At 33.4% G+C, this 20395-nt stretch overlaps 2 protein-coding genes across 2 annotated transcripts; both read right to left on the reverse strand.

Annotated features, from left to right (window-relative positions):
• Positions 1-5972: 5972 nt before the first annotated feature.
• On the reverse strand, positions 5973-8393 carry LOC144544270 (putative ubiquitin-conjugating enzyme E2 18). Its single transcript, XM_078292729.1, has 6 exons — positions 8209-8393; positions 8021-8124; positions 7813-7915; positions 7652-7715; positions 6649-6737; positions 5973-6291 (listed from the first exon to the last, which is right to left on the reverse strand). Exons 1-6 carry the CDS (start codon positions 8236-8238, stop codon positions 6196-6198), a joined length of 486 nt encoding a protein of 161 aa, XP_078148855.1. The 5' UTR covers positions 8239-8393; the 3' UTR covers positions 5973-6195.
• Positions 8394-13956: 5563 nt separating this feature from the next.
• Positions 13957-15790, reverse strand: LOC144544612 (thioredoxin H-type-like). Its single transcript, XM_078293151.1, has 3 exons — positions 15621-15790; positions 14997-15119; positions 13957-14243 (listed from the first exon to the last, which is right to left on the reverse strand). Exons 1-3 carry the CDS (start codon positions 15705-15707, stop codon positions 14091-14093), a joined length of 363 nt encoding a protein of 120 aa, XP_078149277.1. The 5' UTR covers positions 15708-15790; the 3' UTR covers positions 13957-14090.
• Positions 15791-20395: the final 4605 nt, after the last annotated feature.

Consider the following 20395-nt stretch of genomic DNA (forward strand, 5'->3'; position numbering starts at 1 on the left):
ATCTCTAGTAAAACTTTTTTGGATGCTAGTACACGAATTCGTATCCTCTGCATTATCTCAAACGGGAATCTTTTGAGTTAAAGAATATCAACCGTTTGATTTTAAACGGAATCAATCCGGCACTTGCTTATAACATAGGGGTCTTTCGATATTAGTGTAGATCTAGTTCACACGAATTTATAACAGATTGGACGGTTGAGATTCATTAACTCAAAAGATTCCCGTTTGACCTAATGCAGAGGATACGAGCTCGACATTGGTGCAGAGTCTCTGTCATGTGATGCTGGTACTGATACGAATTCATAACCTCTTTTTTAATCTTACTGGTACTGATACCTACCCGGCTACCCCCCTCTCTTTTTTAATCTTACTCATTTTTTATTTGCACATTTTACTGATCAACTTCCTGTTTCAAACTGGTGCATGAATTACTAGTAAACTTCTGATATCTGAAAGTTCAATATGATCCATTTCTATTATGATTAAACGCTTTACATGTAGGGGTGTAAACGGGTCGGATATTACCTGTCCGAATCCGGATTCGTATCCGAATTTTTGCGGATTCGGATATTCGGATACGGATAGTTGCGGATTCGGATTCGGATATGGATACGGATTTTTTTATGCGGATACGGGTTGAGTTTCGGAATCGGATACGGATACGGATAATTATCCAGATCCTGATATTTTAATTTTTCGGATATCTGATATGTTAAGATTTGAGAGAATTTTTTTTTGTCTATTTATCTTTTGTATTAGAATATCTTTAAATAATATCTTTTGTATTGGTATTTTTAATTAAAGTTATAGTTATGTTGGTGAATTTTAGTTAATCAGATATATATTTTTGTAATGGTGTAACAAGTTAATTAGATATATATTTTGAATTAGAAATCCGAATTATATTCGTATCTGTATTAGTATCCAAAAATATCTGATCCGTATCTGTATCCGTTTAATATCCGATCCGTATCCGTATCTGATTACTATCCGATCCGTATCCAAAAAAAAATACAGATACGAATATGGATTGAGCACTATCCGATCCGTATCCGATCCATTTGCACCCCTATTTACATGTGAAATTTAAACACTATTAGATGCGTCTAATATGTGACTATTTGACAAACCAAGTTTTGTGTCCCTAGAACCGTCGTTTTAAATGGACAGTGATGATCTTCGTCTGTCTAACCAGGGGCGGACTCAGATTTTTGGTGGAAAAAAAAAATCTCGAATCAGATTTAAAGTCATTAATTAATTGAGTATTCGATAAAAAACTAATATTTTGACTTATAATTTATGATCCTATAACTTATAATTAATATTACTAATTATAATTCAAAAAATTTATTTTAATTTTAATACTAAATTTAACCCGAATTACAAATCAAACATCCAGAGAGGGGCAAAAAAAATTTCAAGGAGGGACAAAGTCGATCGATACCAATAGATCACCACTAAAACTCGAAATCTAGGAGCGGCGGCTGCCCCCCGCCCTCCCCCCACTACAGTAGATCCACCCCCTGTGTCTAACAAAAGATAATCGTTTCTGCCTTGTTCCTGCCTCACGTTTTTATTTTATTTTATTTTAATTTAAACAACCTATTTAAACTGTTTATTATGATCTTTATATTAAAATGCACTTTAAAACCTAATTTTATATTTTCTTATAAATTTTTACTATCTTTTTAGATAGGTACAAAATTAATTTTTTTCTCAAAAATTCTGAACCATGTGAATATCTATCTAAAATATAATAAAAATGTTTAAAAAAGTTAAAAAAGTTAAAAAAGATCTACAAACACGTTTTAATACATAAATCATTTTGAGCGTTAAAATCGACTATTTAAAATTTTGTAAACGAAAAGAAAAATACGAGACACAAATGAGAATGAAAAACTACAGTTATTTTAAGGGAAAATTTTCAGTGTACCCATACAAACTTTTAAAATAGCCAATATCTCCATATAAACACCATAATATCCACTATCCCCATAAAAATTTAACATTCTTACTTTTATCCCCATTAAATTATTAAGATTTTTATTTAATTGATTTAAAATTTGAAATGATCAATATGCCCTTGAACTACAAATGGAGGTGTCCATTTTAATTGTTTCTTTCTCCCTGTGTCTCTCTCAGCTCTGTTCTCCCTCAGACGAGTCTCTCTCCCTGCAAAATCGAGTTCGCACAAATAACCAAAAATGTTAATTGGTAAATTATATCTAGTTCAAAAAAGAATGTTATAAAAAAATAAAAAATAAACAACGATCAACTATAAAAACAACCCAGCAGAAAGAAAAATAATTACATAGTTGAATGTCATTATGGCTTGCCAGAGAATGGATCCTCATCCTCTGCAACTCAGCAGCACTAGTGCACAACTGTCTGATCTTTTCTTGATTCGATTTGATACAAGAACTACATGATGTTCATGACTACTTTTAATTTTAAGATTCAAAAAAATCGAAGATCCAACTGTTCACCTAGAGCAAGGATCTAAGGAGATACAATCAAGATCTATCATTGTATGAATGTTAATATGGATCGACAGCAAGCATTGCAGTGTTTGCTCGTGGAAGGATATGAACTTCGCTACAGAGGATTTTGGAATCTTTCTTCTTCATGGGACTCTAGATACAAAAATTTGAAGTGTTGTGCTATGGTTAGAGACTAAAGATAAAATCAGTTGATAAGACGCTTGTTATAAAATTAGATAGTTTGATTGGAAATCAAGACCGAAGATTCTATGAGAGTTCCTTATTATTATTTTGGAAGTTCCACCATCCAATTTTACAAATATTAATGAGGAGGGTTCAAATGCCTCCATTTTTTGTGCCTCCATCATGCCTCCATTTTTTAAAACTTTAATAACTCAAGATTTAAAACTTAAAAGTCAAAATAAAACCGTTAGATGTGATCTATGTTATTTTCTCTATGTGCTTATAAAAAATTATCACATTTCAATTTTGTTTTTATGTGAATCAACAAGTCCAAAATTCAACGTCTAGAAATCATCCAAATTAGTGCATTTTTTACAAGCTCTTGATGACAATCAAAATAAAATTGAAATGTCATAATTTTTTACATGTGCATAGATAAAATGATGTAGATCATATCCAACGGTTTTATTTTGATTTTTAAGTTTTAAATTTTGAATTATTAAAGTTTTAAAAAATGGAGGCATGGTGGAGGCACAAAAAATGGAGGCATTTGAACCCTCCTCAATATTAATTTTGCTGAGAGACAGATAAGCACGCGCGAGGGAGGGAGAGAATGGGGCTTAGGATCAGAAATTATAAGTCAGGATATTGAAAAATATAAGTCAAAACATTGTTTTTTTTATCAAGTACTCAATTAGTTAATGGGTTTAAATCTGATAAGCTATTTAAACCTGATTCGATATTTTTTTGCTCCCTCTTGACGAAAATCCTGGTCAGCCTCATGATATTTTAAGGCCATTTATAAATGGATTAACGTCATAATTTTAGTAATATTTTTTAAATTAAACATACCTTTTTCTTGTAAGATAAAGATGTGATAAGTCTCCAAATTTAAAAATATTTACAAGTAATCTTCAGTTGGATTTCAAATCTGCAATTTTCTACATGAAGAATTAAACCTACCTTTGACAGCCCCTGTCAGGTTTTACCAAAAAGAAAAAAAATAATTAAACCTAAAATTTTAATTTTTTTTAAAAAAGTTGTGGATATCATTAAATTTGATACAATACGAGTATTATTTGACGGGAGGGATATATTAACCACCATAATATTTTGAAAGAACGGTAATAAGGATACAATTATATAGTATGGATAAATTGTGTAAGACATTTGATTCAATTTAAAGATATTTTGTTTGTCACCAGTCAAGTACTGATAAAACTGAACAATTAGGGGCTGTTCGGCCGACAAATGGGAATGGGCGCGGGCACGGGATTTGAACTGAAAAACACTGTTCCCGTGGGAAAAAAAAATTCAGTTGAACTGAATTTTTTTTTTCCCACATGAATAGTGATTCGGCTGAACAGGCCCTTAGTGTTTCAAACTGCTCGAGAGATGCCCAATTAATTTTCATATTACATCAATTTAATACGCAACCTATCTAAACTATCGAGAATTTGATAAATATAACCTATTTGATCTGTTGTCATGTTGGTCAAATGAACTTGTTGTCAACATAACCCATCAAATATATGATAAATGAGGAAGGTTCAAATGTCTTCATTTTTTGTGTCTCTACCATGCCTTCATTTTTTAAAATTTTAATAACTCAAAATTTAAAAGTTAAAAGTCAAAATAAAATCGTTAAATATGATCTACGTCATTTTATTTATGCACATGTAAAAAATTATGACATTTCAATTTTATTTTGATTGTCATCAAGAGCTTGTAAAAAATGCATTAATATGGATGATTTCTAGACATTGATTTTTGAACTTATTGATTCACATTAAAACAAAATTGAAATGTGATAATTTTTTATGAGCACATAAAGAAAATAACATAGATCACATCTAACTGTTTTATTTTGACTTTTAAGTTTTAAATTTTGAGTTATTAAAGTTTTAAAAAATAGAGGCATGCTGGAGGCACAAAAAATGAAGGCATTTGAACCCTCCTCACGATAAATATATCAAAAACTGCAAAAAAAATTGAAGAAATATTTTTTTCTTGAAGAAGCAAAATTTGTTCAATTTGAACCGTTGTAACCATATATAATCTAATAAAGGGTAAACTAACATCAAATTTATTGATTTTTTTATTGATACGTAATTAACTACTCATGTATGTACAGTACATTCTAGATGCAGGGTTTTAAAATTAAACATATTATCTGCAATAATTATTAAAATTGCAGAGATATCAATTGTCGGTGTAAGTGTAAGTGTAACCAGAAACTGAATAGCGTATGTATGAATAATCCGCCTGATATTGACACCCAACGCTGTCATCTAGTGATCTATTGGCTATTGCAATTCAAAAATTATGATTTACGTGGATCGCACAAATTTAAGTGTAATCGTTACAAAAGCAATGTAGCCGCAGGTGTCTATTTCTTCAGTTCGGATCCAGTGAAGTAACTCAATTTTTGGGTTTTAAATTGGGACTGTCCGATTTAAATCTATGATAATCTATTCGAAGTGAAGCACATACATCCTGAGAGATGAATTCGAATCACGAAGCAATTTCGAACAACGGATTCAAACCAAACGGTCTCGATCCAAAATCCAAAGATTGGGTTACTTAAGGGATCCGGATCCCTATTTCTTACCGCAATATCAGCACGAATTTAGATCCTACCCTGTACCGTAATAGGGAATCTTTTACAATTACTGGATCTGAACCGTTCTTTTTTTGGCACGAATATCAAAGCTCAATAATACTGCCGATGCACTAGCCCAGATCCCAAAGTGGCTGAGAGTTAATCTCAAACCGTAAAGTGAAGGAAATCTTTTACAATAATGGAAATAATACTTGTCCTTGGCAAATTAGATATTGGTTATAAGTTTCATTAGTAAGTTGTTTAATTTTCAAATGATGATTGCTGTTCTTATGTTATCCATTCATTCCAGCTTTTACACTTTATAGAAGTATTTGTGGATACTTTCTCCACCATTCAATGAGACATGAGGGATCAGTTAGGTATAATTTCAAGAGAATGTGAGATATCCTTGTATTTGTGTCAAGTTGACAACAAAAGTTTCCAAACCTCATACAAAAAATCTGCACTTGCCAATTTGCATGTCAATGTTTGAACAAGGAAAGATCTGCTTACACCAAAGAAGCATTTTACATTTTTGAACTAAATCAAATTGAAACATTATTGATAGAAAAATATGAAACAGGCAACTGTAGAACCAGTAGAGAAGAGAATACTGTCAAGTAAACCAGTAATTAAATTCAAAGACAGCAATCAATGTGTCAAACATTGCTGAACACTTGCACACTATATGGATTATGGACGCATTATTATTCTCAATATCAACATTATTTTTTTCTCTTCTTATAAAAATATTACTGAGAAATCTTCCTTTACAACCAGTGCACATGACGGCAAATATTTCTAGAACAAGACGAACACTTAAAAGTAAAAACCTAGAATTCTTCAGTCATGGCAAATAAGCATGGTTTGTTCAACCATTACATAGAGGGTCACTAAGCTGCCAGATAAACCCCAAATAAATTTCATTAATTAAACCTTGTCATCATGAAACCACCACCTTGTCTCCTTCGGTGACCTGCCATTACGGCAATTTCTCACATAGCGGTCATTATCAGCAGGCCGTTCCTACAACAGAAAAGAAAACTAATAAATACATCAATTTTTAGCCATTGACAACATGTATCAGTCAGTGTAGCACCCAAATCCATTTTTACTGATAAAAGGGCATACTGTGTCAATACAAGGTGCACCACATTAGAACACTATATTAAACAAGTCAACTAGCATAGAAGAGATAGTACTTCAATAAAAGTAGTCTTGGGGACAATTATTTTGTGGCCTAAGCATTTCCCAAGAATCAATGCAGGGCAAAAAGGAACAGACATTGCTGGTATTGAAAAAGTCAAACATTGGCACACAGTACTAATACCTGACATGAACAACCAATTTTAACTGAATTGATAATTAAAAGTAATTGAAAACCTTTGCAGGGGAGCTTGACAACATGGATAAGATGCTGATGCACACAGAGCTCACAGTCATGGCCGGCGACCAAGAATCATACAAAATATCTGCATAGACCATAGAAACATTGTAATTGCAGAAATATATTCAAGATCACTTGCTATTGACATCATAATTGTAGAAATACAAAGATTTCTTTTCATATAAATAATCTATATTTCAATAGCAAGATCACAATGCTAAAGCCATTAAAGTCTTACACCATATTAAGCAAGTAAAAATATTTGTATTATAAAAATCAACTTCTAACTTTGATGAACTTGCACTAGAAATTCTACTCATTGAAATAAAAGCCTGACAATGATTTGATTAATCAACCTTTTCAAATAAGCCCATTAACTGCCATATGTTTCCAAAAGATAAAGTCATTCATTCAATAAATACCAACAATAAATAACTAGTGGTATTATATCCCAAAAGAGGTATATTACTATGACAACTACACAATATTACTTACCAATATCAGATATCAGTACAGAAAAGAAAGAAAACATTTAACACCACAAGAAAAGTAAACAACCACATGGTTAGGTCTCAAAAGTCAAAAGCAATACCATTTTGAGGAAAACAATCAAAACAACATCCATTCAACAAGCATAAAGATAACAAATATCACAATTTTAATTATTTAATCAAACAACTAACGCAAAATAAGGATTACTTGACACTGCACATTAGCATATTGTTTCTTCAAGGAATGAGTTTGCTTATCTCCACAACCACAAGCATAAGCTTGAAGATCAAGCAAAAAACAAGGAACCAGAAGTAAACTGAAAGAAACTTACATTTTAAGGCCGAATTTAACTTCAATCCTATTGTCATATTTTAAAACTGTTTATACCTTTCACTTAACCTTTAACTAATCATGAACTTGGGAAAAAAAATATCAATCAAATAAGCTAAGCTATATTAATCTGTAGATTACTTTTGCCACCAATCCATGAAGTGAATTTAAAATTACCTAAGCAAATGTGCCCATTGCTGTATATATGAGGATGAAGGGGTGCTGGGGGAATAAAAATAACCTGACAAAATCAAACAAAAAAAACAACTCAAATTCACAGTTCAGTTGACAACATTCAAACTGAATCGAATTGTTTGACATCACGATTCTGATAAAACCTGTGGTGCCTCCATCGGGTAATGTTCTGGAAAATCAACCTGGAGCTGGTACGTTTCGCCAGTATAAAGCGTACCAGGTGCACCAGTCACCTCAATTACCCACCTATAAAGAAAAGGACATCGAATAGAAACCATTAGAAAAGTAGAAACAATAAACACAAATTTGCATCAGACCAGAGAGCTATCGAGTAAGAAATAAAGGTCTAACCTTTGGAGGCTATCATTCACCTTATACTTAAATCCAGCAGGGGGGTTGGTTTGCCATTCCATCACCTCTTTCTGAAGCCGATTGGATGCGATCTTGCTCAAAACCTGTTACAAATCGAATCAAATCAGACGGATTTCAATGCAGAATACCGATTTGGGGGTTTCGATCGGAGGAAAAAAAAGGAGAACCTTGCGCGACGGGGCAGAGGAACTGGTCATGGCTCGGAGATTGAGAGAGAAGCGTCGTCGACTATAGTTTTTGCTTTTTTGTCTCTCTCTCTCTCTCTCTCTCTCTAGAACGTAGTATTTAATGAGGTTGCTCCTCTCTCCCTTCGCTCGCTGTATCGACTTTGGATGGGTCGTGGTGTGAATTAATATCCTAATATCCTCTGAGGTAACAAAATATTTATGTTTAGATCTGAACCGTCTGATAAGAATCCGAGCCAACACCTCCCAAGGTGGTATCAGGGGGCCTCTTTAATATTAGTGTGAATTATGATCAGACGGTCGGATTTAAACAGAAATATCCTGTTACCTTCGGTGAAATGAATTCGTCGTGGTGGTAGAGTGGAGAGAGAGGAAATTAGTAGGACGAAATTGCCCCGGTTGTAAATTGTTCGGTATTATTGCGCGAGTTAAGCAATAGAAACATGTTTGTGGGTTTTGCGTGGATTCTTTCGTTTCGGTGGAGAGGAAAAGGTAAAGTCGGTCTTAAAGGCACTTTCATCCCTGCTTTTCTACAGTACGCTAACAGAGAATATTAGAATCTAGATCGTACAATTTGCATCACATGGTTTTCACAGTACCATAATAGATGTCTCACATGAAAGGAGGCATCAATACTGCCAATGTCGACTGTTTGATTCAGATCTGACGGTTCTATAAAGGAAAACAAGGTACAAATTTTATGACGACAAAAGCAGCAGATCCGTCCCATCTCAGGGACAAATATGCCTCTGCTCTCCCTTGTGAATTCGAATTCGCATCCTCTGAGATATCTCATATTTTGCGTGACTTACTGGAAAATCTTAACCGTTCAAATACGTTCAGCACGAATCTTAAAGCTCAAATATACTGCCCACCCGCGCTTTCCTCCAAATAGTCACCGGACAAGTCGGCCACGCAAAATATGAGATATCTCAGTGGACCCGCACTTCGTTGGTTGGGTACGGATTACGTATCGGCACAATTGGACACCGCTAAAATAGATCAGCACCGTCTGTTTTGGACGGGATTATCTATTAGAGCTGTCTGATATAAATTGACGGTTAGATTTGAGCTTTGTCCAATCTATCTGGAGTGGATCATCGATTAGAGATATTGTCGAATTGCTGACATGGAGCATCTAATAAAGCCCAAATAGAGATCAAATTGAACCCGATTTTAGCCTGGAAATAATTGGTAATGGTCCAAAATTGTAGACTGAGTAGAATGGAAATTAAATGGGCTATTTTGTAAACTCACCCCCCAATGGCCGACGACTTTTTTTTCTGAACTAGAATCAGATTCTCTCCTGCCATTACAGCGATATATTCAGGATTCGACAATAATTATGTGAAATATAAAATATAAAATTTAAATTTATAGTAATATATTATATGTTACTATATAAAATAAAATAAAAAATCGTAAAATTGTGAATAATTAATATGAGACAAATATGGTATTGATTGGAATTCGTCGATTAAAAAAATATTTGAAAAAAATATTAAAAAAATATTAATTCTGTCATTACCGATATTATTGGCGAACTTGTTAGGTGCCACTCGAATTGTTATTTAATATTGAAATATGCGGCTCCACTTTATTCAAATGAAGGCGAATCAAAGATCATATTTCTTGCAACTTTAAATAATCCAACTCTCTAGATGCTGGTTGTATATATTTTCTTACCGAAAACAACTGCCGACTAAAAAAAGCCTTTATTGATCAAATGAATGTGTTGTATTTTCTTAAATGCAATTTCGATAAAAAAAAAAAAAGAAGGGCAGAGTACATTCTTATTAATGCAACAGCCACTGATATACATTACTGGACTCTATTTTTGTAACCGATAAGATAAAAGGGGCGTAGATATTTTTGAGGCATTTCTTATTTTATTGTCAGAGCTTTTTTTCAATTTAATAGTATGTAATTATGTAATTAATTAATTTTTAGATTTTAGAATCTAGAACAAGGAGTCATAAAAAAAAAAATTTCCGACAGGTAAACTCAAATTATTATAATTTTAGAGATAAATTTTGTACAAATTATTTGTTAGATGTGAATTATGTATGTATCTCAATCTGTACAAAATCAACATTATTTGACGATTTAGCTGCAGAATAATATTGTGACTCACTCTAATTGATAGACGATGCAAATCATCAAATTATTGTAAATAAAAGTCTTGGATCAATTTTATTTTATTTAAAAAGGATCCAAACTTGTAATTTAATATTGTGAAGGATTCTAGTGCTCTTTTTAGTACGTGTAAATTAAACAAGGCAACAACAAAACTGTAAGACGGAGGATTCAACTAATAATTTTTTATATGGAGATTCTCCAAGTCAGACAATTTCAAACCAATAATTCATTATCTAATGGAAATGGCGACACGAGGTGTGAACAGATTAGTGTTGCATTTTGTACTTATCTACATCTATTCTTCAAAATAAAAAACAAGGGTCCCACAAAATACTTTTATAAAGAAATTTTATTTTTAAAAAATATAGCAAAAATTACAAATTGTTATGAATAAATTAAGTTAAGAATGTCCAATTGTAACTCTCCTATGTTGTAACTGTTAGTGTTACATCATTGTTATCAAAATTTTGTTTATGTAATTGTATGATTTATTTTATGACCACAGATGAAAGGAAGATACTTATTTTATGACCACAGATGCAAGGGTACTTCTCAGGGAGTTTGTGTCCTCCCATATACCTGAGGTGCAATTAATAAAAATGGACGGCCTAGATTAATTCCATCGAGGCCAAGCTCAATCCGATAGTTATTAAGGTTGTGAGGAGTCTGATTTGAGATTCACGTCAAGTGAAATGAACGGTCCAAATTCATTGCTTGCACCTCAGGTACCTGAGGTGATACAGATTCCTTCTCCGGGATCTGAGATATCTCATATTTTGCGTGATCATGCAGAATGTATTTGAACGGTTGGGATTTTAAAAAAAATCGCGCAAAATATGAGATATTTCATAGGATGCGAATTTCCTCTGGGCTCTGCTCTTGTTTGGTCAATTCGCATTCTCTGAGATATCTCATATTTTACGTGACATTTTGGAAAATCTCAACTGTACAAATACGTTCCGCACGAATCGCAGAACTCAAATAATACTGCCCTTCTGCGCCATCTCCGAATATGCACTGGACACGTCGGTCACGCAAAACATGAGATGTCTCATAGATGAGGAGGGTTCAAATACCTCTATTTTTTGTGCCTCCACCATGCCTCTATTTTTTAAAACTTTAATAACTCAAAATTTAAAACTTAAAAGTTAAAATAAAACCGTTAAATGTGATCTGTGTTGTTTTCTCTATGTTCTCATAAAAAAAATGATATTTCAATTTTGTTTTTATGTGAATCAATAAGTTCAAAAATCAACGTCTAGAAGTCATCCACATTAGTGCGTTTTTTATAAGTTCTTGATGAGAATCAAAATAAAATTGAAATGTCATAATTTTTTTAAACGTGCATAAATAAAATGATGTAGATCATATCCAATGGTTTTATTTTGACTTTTAAGTTTTAAATTTTGAATTCTTAAATTTTTTAAAGATGGAGGCATGGTGGAGGCACGAAAAATGGAGGCATTCGAACTCTCCTCCTCATAGATACATGTTATGTTTTGATCTAATTGTACAGGCGCAATTGGACACCGCTAAAATAGATCAGCACCGTCTGTTTTGGACGGGGCACTAGGATGTCTCCTTTTACGCGTTATCCGAGCTGTCCGATATAATTTGACAGTGAGATTTGAATTTAGATTTGAGTTTTGTCCAACCTATCTGGAGTAGATCCTTGCCAGAGATATAGTCGAATTCGTATCCTCTGAGATATCTCAAACTTTGCGTGACTTTATGGAAAATCCCAACCGTTTAAATACGTTCTGCACGAATATCAAAGCACACATAATACTGACCCCCACATCACTCCCGAATAGGCACTGGACACGTCGGTCATGCAAAAGTTGAGATATCTCAGAGAAACGCACTCCTGAAATGATGCATCGAATAAAGCCCAAATAGAGAACAAGCTGAACCCCATTTCAGCCTGAAAATAACTGGTACTGGTTTGGAATTATAGGCTGCATAAGAATGACAATCAATACGCAATTTTTATAAACTAGCCCAAGGCCTGAACTAGAATCACATTCTCTCTCTCGTGCACTACGAAATGATATCCTCTACGGAGTTTTTCCGTGCGGAGCTTTTAATTTGGTCCGTTCGTTTCGGATCGGACGGACCGGATTAAAAGTTTCGCAAATTTTTTTTTTAAAAAATTTGGGCAAGATTTGATCTGGTCCGTCCGATTTGAAACGAACGGACCAAATTAAAAGCTCCGCACAGCTCCACACGAAAAAACTCCGCAGATGATACGCTTCCGTGCCACTACAGCAATATGTTTGGAATTTGAGAATAATATGAGATAAAATATTGTATTATTTTGTCAATTAGTCAATTCAAAAATTATTTGTGAAATATTGAACCAGAATAATTCCGTCATATTAGCGATATTATTCGGAACTTTGTTAGGTGCCACTTGAATAGTTGTTAAATTTTGAAATATGAGGCTGGACAAATTAAAGGTGATAATTTTTTGCAAATTTATATAATCCGCCTCTCGAGATTTTTGTTAAAAATTTTGAGTTACGGAAAACATCTGGCGGCTAAAAATGAAATAAATTCATTATATTTGTCATAATGTAAAAGAAATATGTTCATTAATCAACGCTAGGCTTATGATTTATAGTAACTGTCTTTATTACGAGGAGGTATTCAATTACATTCTGTTTTGGTGACATCGAATTACACTCTCTATTTTCAAAGTTTTTAAATTTCAAACAATCGATCCAAACCATTCAACATGATGGATATGTTAAAATGTGCTTGAATATCAAATTTTACATTTTTTAGAATTTTTTTACTATTGATGAAGTATTTAACAAAATCGCTATATTCAGACTATTAAATTTTTGTACCTATCTTAATAAATAGTAAAAAAATTCAGAAAAATGTAAAATTTGATTTGCAAGCACATTTTAACATATTCATCATGTTGAACAGTTTGGATCAACTGTATAGACTTTAAAAACACAGGATATAATTCAGTGTCACTACAAAAGAGTTTGTGTAATTGAATCCCTCCTCCTTTATTATTAGTATACGGAATCTCAACAGTATATTTTTGTAACTCGGAACATAAAAGAATCAGCGACATGTGACTCAAAAAATGACAGGGAACTTCGGCCTGGTTAGCGAAACACCCAGAAGAGCAAAAGCGAAGCTAAACAAATGAAATAAACACAGTTTTATTTTGTAGAGTTGAATGACTTTCTAAGGTCGTTGCGCCCAGTTAAACAAATTTATCAAAATAATACTTGTTGACCTTGATGTTCGTGATAAGATTTTTGGAAATTGAAAGGTTAAAAAAATCTTCATATTAGAACAACTCCACCAATCTACATAGTGATTAAACCTACAGTATTCAAACGACTATAATTTGTTTTTCATTATATTTATCCCACAGTAGTTTTCAAACGACTATAATTTGCTTTTCATTATATTTATCCCACAGTATTTTCAAATGCGAGATGAAACACATTAGAGACTCTAGGGCTTGTAGTTTAATAGCTTTTAATTTTCATCATGGATTTCAAGCAAAAAGTGATCAAAATCATCCAACAATTTTATTAACATGTGATGGTAAATCGGAGGATATAAAATTTGAAAATCATGATAATAATAATATGTTTTACTTCCACACATGTCAAGCCATACCAAACCTTAAAAACATTACAGGTCCAGAAACTCCGGTTCACAACTTTATTACCAAGGCAAACTAAAGTACATAATTAAGCAGATGCACCAGATGCAGCAGAGGCAAGCTCTGCAACCTTATCTTCAAGTGCATTTTTGTCAGCACCAACGATCTTGGATTCCTCAGCACCATTCTTCAGAAAAAGAAAGGTTGGCATTGCTTCCACGTTGTACTGTTTTGCAACATCCTGGAGCATAGAAACAATCATTAGATTAAGTAACATCCATATTGATGATTGAAAATTTAGTTAGATCCATACATATATTTCTTGGCAACTCAAAGATGGAGTAACTGACTGCCCATTTAAAATAGGGTGAAGTTACTCGTATAATCCAATTCGTTATAACGGTTCCTAACACAGAATTATTGGAGAAAGTAATATCATATTATTAACCTTTTCATTCATTATCTATCATTATTTCATACCCCAACGACATGTTCAAGGTCTTTCATGCTCAATAAAACAAATGGCCAAATTAACCCCAAATCTTTTGTACCAACTAAAATGACTTAATGGCTCATCAATGTACCTTTGCAAACCAACAAGTTACTACAATAGACTTGATTTCTTTTACTAAGCTTGATTTTCAGAGGACAGATGCATACTAGAGGCAGTGGCAAAACAACCGAAATTTAAAATGTCTTGTTCTTGACATTATCATAACATTTGGGTGCTATTTGCAAATGCACCAAAAACAATTCTTAAGTTGGTTGCAAAAGAGTAGATGCTACATGCAAATAAAAATTACCAACAAGTGAGGAGGTAATAATAACAAATAATACATTTACATGAACAATCTAAACCATATGATGCAGGGACTAGCCACTTGTTTCCATACAACAGTAAAAGTAACTCTTTCTGGCTCATACCAGTACCAACAGTACCTGCCTTAGACAGTATTAGAACATTTAATTATATATGAAAGTGAAAAGGATGTACCGCTTGCTCGTCGACATCGACCTTGAGGAAAACAAGATTAGGGAATTTCTTTGACAGCTCAACAAAAATTGGGCCAATGAAGCGGCATGGCCCACACCATGTGGCAGTGAAGTCAATCACCACCTGTTCCAGACACATACAACATTCCAGAGTCAATATTATTTACACAAATATAAAACCTGAAAGTTTGATCCAGTTTTTAATGTCCTCGTAAAATTGGGTGAGACTTTTTTTTCGGTTGGAGGAGAGATGTCGGACAAATTGAATTGAAAAACCTCTAAATGTGTTTCTCTTTCAAGCATTGTGCTACAGAAAAAAAAATTAACGGAAGTTGAAGCAATAAAAAAAGGGGGCTTTCTCTTGTATCTTACAAAAATTTTAGGTTTCTCTTTGTACCACCAATTTTTTTCTAAATTTTTCTAGGTTTCTACAGTTGCCATCTTACACGGGAAAAAAGTCACATAATATTCAATCAAACAGGTATTCTGTTCTACTCTTGGGATATAAATTTCCGATGATGAAAAAGCAAAATTTGAGCACTGATTCTGAAATAAAAACTATAAAACAAATAAACAAAAGGAAAAAGAAAAGGGGAAAAAAAAACGAAGCGAGTAAGAGGCATACTATCTTGCCGGCCTCCTTGGCCTCATTGATCTGAGTATCGAAGTGGCCTTTGTTGGTGATGACGACGACGTTGCCATGATCCGCCATTTTCGCACAATTTGGATCGGGTTTTCTTTTTCGTTTTCTCTTGTAAGAGGAGGGTATTTAGGTCACAAAACCGAGCTAGGGAAAGGTGCCTCTTTTATAAATTCACGGGGGCGAGGTATCCTGATCTTCTGTGGAAGGAACATTATAGTAAGTATGTGTAACGAGCTACCTAACAATTATTTAATAGAATTTATAATTTATAGAACAATTAAAGAGGGGGAATAGTATATTCTGTGGAGTTGTTCTGTGCGGAGCTTTTAATCTGATTCGTTCATTTCGCATCATATGGAACAGATCAGATCTTATCCAAATTGAAAATAAAAATTCTCAAAATTTGCAGAACTTTTAATTTTATCCGTCCAATCCAAAACGAATGGACCAGATTAAAAACTCCACACGGAATGACTCCGCAAAGGATACGCTTCCTTAGAGAGGAGGGTATGAGACTATGAGATGTCTCCCACGTGGCCACAAACACCGACATAATGGTAAGGAGTTCGTATCCTCTGCATTAACTTAAAAACGAATCTTTTGAGTTAATTCATCTGGACCGTTCGATCAGCTTTATGATTCGTGCAAATTAAAAATCGCACTAATATTGATGATCCCTATGTTTTAGGCGGGCGTCGGATGGACTCTGTTTATAATCGGACGGTCGATATCTATTAACTCAAAAGATGTTCTTTTGAATTTTTTTAAGGAGACCTATGTAATTTTTGTCAAAATTCAAAACCGATAATTCGATATTCTAAATGGAAATGGCGACACGATGGTGGGAACAGATTGGTGTTGCATTTTGTACTTATCTTACATCTATTCTTCAAAATTAAAAAAAGGGGGTCCCACAAAATATTTTTATATATAAATTTTATTTAAAAAAATTAGCAAAAAATTGCAAATAATCACGCGCATTTGACATTGATTTTTGAATGGTTAAAATAATATCTGAATTTCTGTGAAATTGCTGGAATATTTCTCTTTCTAAACCCAACGAGTACGGCTCTTTCTTTTAATAAGGTCGGCTCCCAGAAATGGCTCGCCGACACGGGGGAACATGATTGAATATATATAAAACTAAGTAATGACAATTGACAAGACCGAATGATCAGATCTTTCTTGGATCCTCAGCCTCTCTTTCAGACTTTGAGTTCAAGGGACCAACTTCCATGTCGAATTCAGATCCTCCCCTGTACCGTAACAGATAATCTTTTAGAATTATTTGATCTAAACCGTTCTTTTTAATTTAGCACGAATTTCAAAGTCAAATAATACTGCCCTGCCTTAGCCCGAATCTCAAAACAGTTGGAAGTTAATCTCAAACCGTAAAGTGGAGGGAATCTTTTACAATATTGGAGAGAATACTTGTCCTTTCCATGTCCATCACAGACCAATGTGGCACAGCGGCAATGTCAATGAATTCAAATTCAACATGGTACCGGACCATGTAAAATGAGATGTGATGAATCATTAGTTTTATTGTGCCACAAATATCAAAGCGAACTCCCTCTATTTTAAATAGATTCCGAAATAATTTTGACCGTTGGCTGGGTGGAACATATTTAACTATAATTTGTTCCATTGACCATATGTTTATTGGGGTAAGAATAATATTGAGTTGCAACTTGCAAAGAGAATATTACATTTCTGTAAGATGTGATGTTACAACTCAAAAGATGCCCATTGTGTATCATAAATAAATCAATTAACCAAACAAAGCTAATTACTTTCACCTCTTTTGGTATTAGAGCCAGTTATTATTGTAAAGGAGTTAAGCTTTTAATTTTCTTTAGCATCTTTATAATATTTTTTTTTAATTTTTTTTTATTTGATAACTTCTGTGTTGTTCTTCACTTTAATCATTTAAACGGAATATATGTTTTTGAAATGTCAAAGATTCAATGCAACTCTTAGAATAATAACTTTTTGTATTTCTTCATATGATTTACGGTAGGGGTGGCAACGAGCTGTTAAAGAGCGAGCTAGGTCACACTCATACTCGGCTTATTGGTGTATCAAGCTGAACGAGCGAGTTTGGATTTTAAGTCCCAAGTTAAAACTATTGCTCAAGACCGACTCGTGGCTTGTCCGAGCGAGCCGAGCTAGCTTATTATTAGCTTGGTAGATTTATAAATTTGTATATTTTCTTTCTTGCTATATCTTAAATTTTCTTAACACATTTTATCAATTATGGCTAAAATAAAATAATATTTATATAACTAATTATTGAGAAATACTCTTAATTCAATTGTAATTAAGCAAATCAACTACTATAAATTAAGTTTGCAGCAAAATTCATACATACAAATATATCAAAATCCTAAATTCATACAAATATATTCACAAAATAAATTCATGCATACCAAATCAAACAAATTCATACAAATTAACTTAATTGCTTATAATTAATTCACACATATTCCATATAAAATTACCAATCAACTTAAACATAGTCTAAAGTGCAATTGTCATAACACTGGCTATAATATCCATAGACCATAATATCCCCAACCTGAAGTCAACGGATCCGATTAAACTATGTATATTAAATAGCTCGTTAACAACCGAGCTGGCTTGTGCCGAGTCAGGCTAAACTCAAACTCATTAATTCTGGCTCAAGTATGTAGCGAGCGAGCTAATTTTAACTCGATTCACTAACAAACGAGCTGTTACCGATCGAGTCACGGGCAAATACCAAGCGAGCCACAAGCTTTTTTGCCAGTTCTAATTTACGGTGATGCCAAATGTGTTGTTAATCAAATAAAGCTAATTAATTGCAGCTTTTAATACCCAAATAAAGTTAATTACTTGCACATCATTTGGTATTAGAGCCAATTATTTTTGTAAAAGGAGTTAAGCTTCTATTTTTATTTTGTAATTTTACATTATTTATTATTTGTTTTGATTAGATAACTTGTGTGTAATTCTTCACTTTTCTCATTAAAAGGGAACATATGTTTTTGAAGTGTCAAATAATCAAATGCAACTCTTAGAAAAAAAAAGAAAAATTTTTACCGGTCGATTGATTTGAACCTTAGGCATATCTTTTTCATTCTATCTTTTATCATCAAAAAAGAGAAAAAAAAAAAAAAATTCAAACCCTAGACGTAGGGGTGTCAATGGCACCCTTTTATCCGTTTACCCGACCCGTACTGTATTCGATAAGACGGGTATGGGTAAGATTTTTTTTTCGTAAACTTATCGGGTACGGGTACGGGTAAAGATTTTTTTTCGTTATCAAAACGGGTAAGGGTATGGGTAGAGCCTATTTCATACCCGTTACCCGATCGGGTAATTATATAAAAAAATTGTATATATTATATATCTTAATGAGCATTGAATTACTATCCCTCTCTAACAGTCCAACTGGCAACTACTCTTAATCTTAGAAAATAAAATTTATTAAATTTTCTAAGTTGAACAATTGACCATTTATGTAACTGTGTTAAACATAATCACCGTTAAAGTACTTGAACAATTGACCATCTTGCTTTTATTTGCATTCCTGATTTTTTAATTTGTGTTTTGATAAAAATCAATATAGTTAGAATTAATTTTCATATTAGTAGTGTGATTATATATGTGACAAATAAATGTGTCTTAGTGCTTTATTTAATAAAAATAATTATTATACAACTATTAACCGTTATTTACCCGCTACCGTTTCATTATCCGACAACTATAACGGGTAAGGGTAGGGTACGGGTAAGGCAATTTGTAACGGGTAAGGGTAGGGTATGGGTAAGGATAATTTGTGACGGGTACGGGTATGAAAATGCTTCCACCTGACCCTTACCGTACCCGTTGACACCCCTACCTAGACGGAAGTGCCTACTCACAAGATGGCGAGAAAAGATTGCAGGGGGGGGGATTGGCAAGAGCGGATGTAAGATTTCTATTAGAGATGGACAAGAATGGACAAGAATCAGATTCAAATAATTTATCGGGTTTTAAACTCAGGTATAAAAAATCTTTTAAAATAAAAAATTATAATAATTTTTTAATCTCTTTATTTTCTCCCTCTCACCGTCTAAAATGTATAGACATGACATCTTTTCTGACAGTACCTAATAAGGGAGAATCTGATCCAATTTCTTTGACAAACAATACTTCATATCGTGATAAGTCAATCTTAGCATATTAGTCCAAGAGACTCTTTCTAGCCAATGGATTGGTTTGATCCTGCTCATGATGACAACATCTTTTGTTTTGTTTACGCTTGGAGATTCAAAGAAAATTACCGTAAGAATTGAGATTCAAAGAATTTTGTTTCCGCGTTAGTCTCAGAGAGACAGAGCTCGGCTTTTTTTAATTTTATTTTATTATCATTCAGAGACCGCGAGATTGGGGGCAGGGGCGGAACTAGAAAATTTATATAGAGGGGACTGAAAAATTAAAATGTACAATTATTAATTTGTAGCTAGTGGGATTTGAACTCAAGACCTTTCAAGTACAAAATAGAGTTTTAACCACTAGATTACAAGTACACATTTAATATTTTATGAGGGAGGGCTAAACTATATAAAAATTCTAAGAAAATAAAAATTTAATTAAATTTCAACTTGCGTGATTAAAAATTTCAAAATTATGGGGTAGCTTAGCACCCGGGGCTATGTGTAAATCCGCCCCTGATTGGAGGGCCCGGATCCCTAAGGGTGTGCTCCAATGGGGGAAATGGAGGGGAGGGTGAG

Source organism: Carex rostrata, chromosome 26 (assembly GCF_964058835.1).
Source record: "Carex rostrata chromosome 26, lpCarRost1.2, whole genome shotgun sequence".
In the NCBI taxonomy this organism is placed as follows: Eukaryota; Viridiplantae; Streptophyta; class Magnoliopsida; order Poales; family Cyperaceae; genus Carex; species Carex rostrata.

Coding starts and splice junctions, on each gene's coding strand:
- LOC144544270 (XM_078292729.1), bottom strand. CDS start 8,238: ATGACCAGTTCCTCTGCCCCGTCGCGCAAG. Junction 7,716..7,812: donor ACCCGATGGAGGCACCACAG/GTTTTATCAGAA, acceptor TGATTTTGTCAG/GTTATTTTTATTCCCCCAGC. Junction 6,292..6,648: donor TGTCAAGCTCCCCTGCAAAG/GTTTTCAATTAC, acceptor TTTCTGTTGTAG/GAACGGCCTGCTGATAATGA.
- LOC144544612 (XM_078293151.1), bottom strand. CDS start 15,707: ATGGCGGATCATGGCAACGTCGTCGTCATCACCAACAAAGGCCACTTC. Junction 15,120..15,620: donor CCAAGGAGGCCGGCAAGATA/GTATGCCTCTTA, acceptor TGTCTGGAACAG/GTGGTGATTGACTTCACTGC. Junction 14,244..14,996: donor TCGATGTCGACGAGCAAGCG/GTACATCCTTTT, acceptor TCTATGCTCCAG/GATGTTGCAAAACAGTACAA.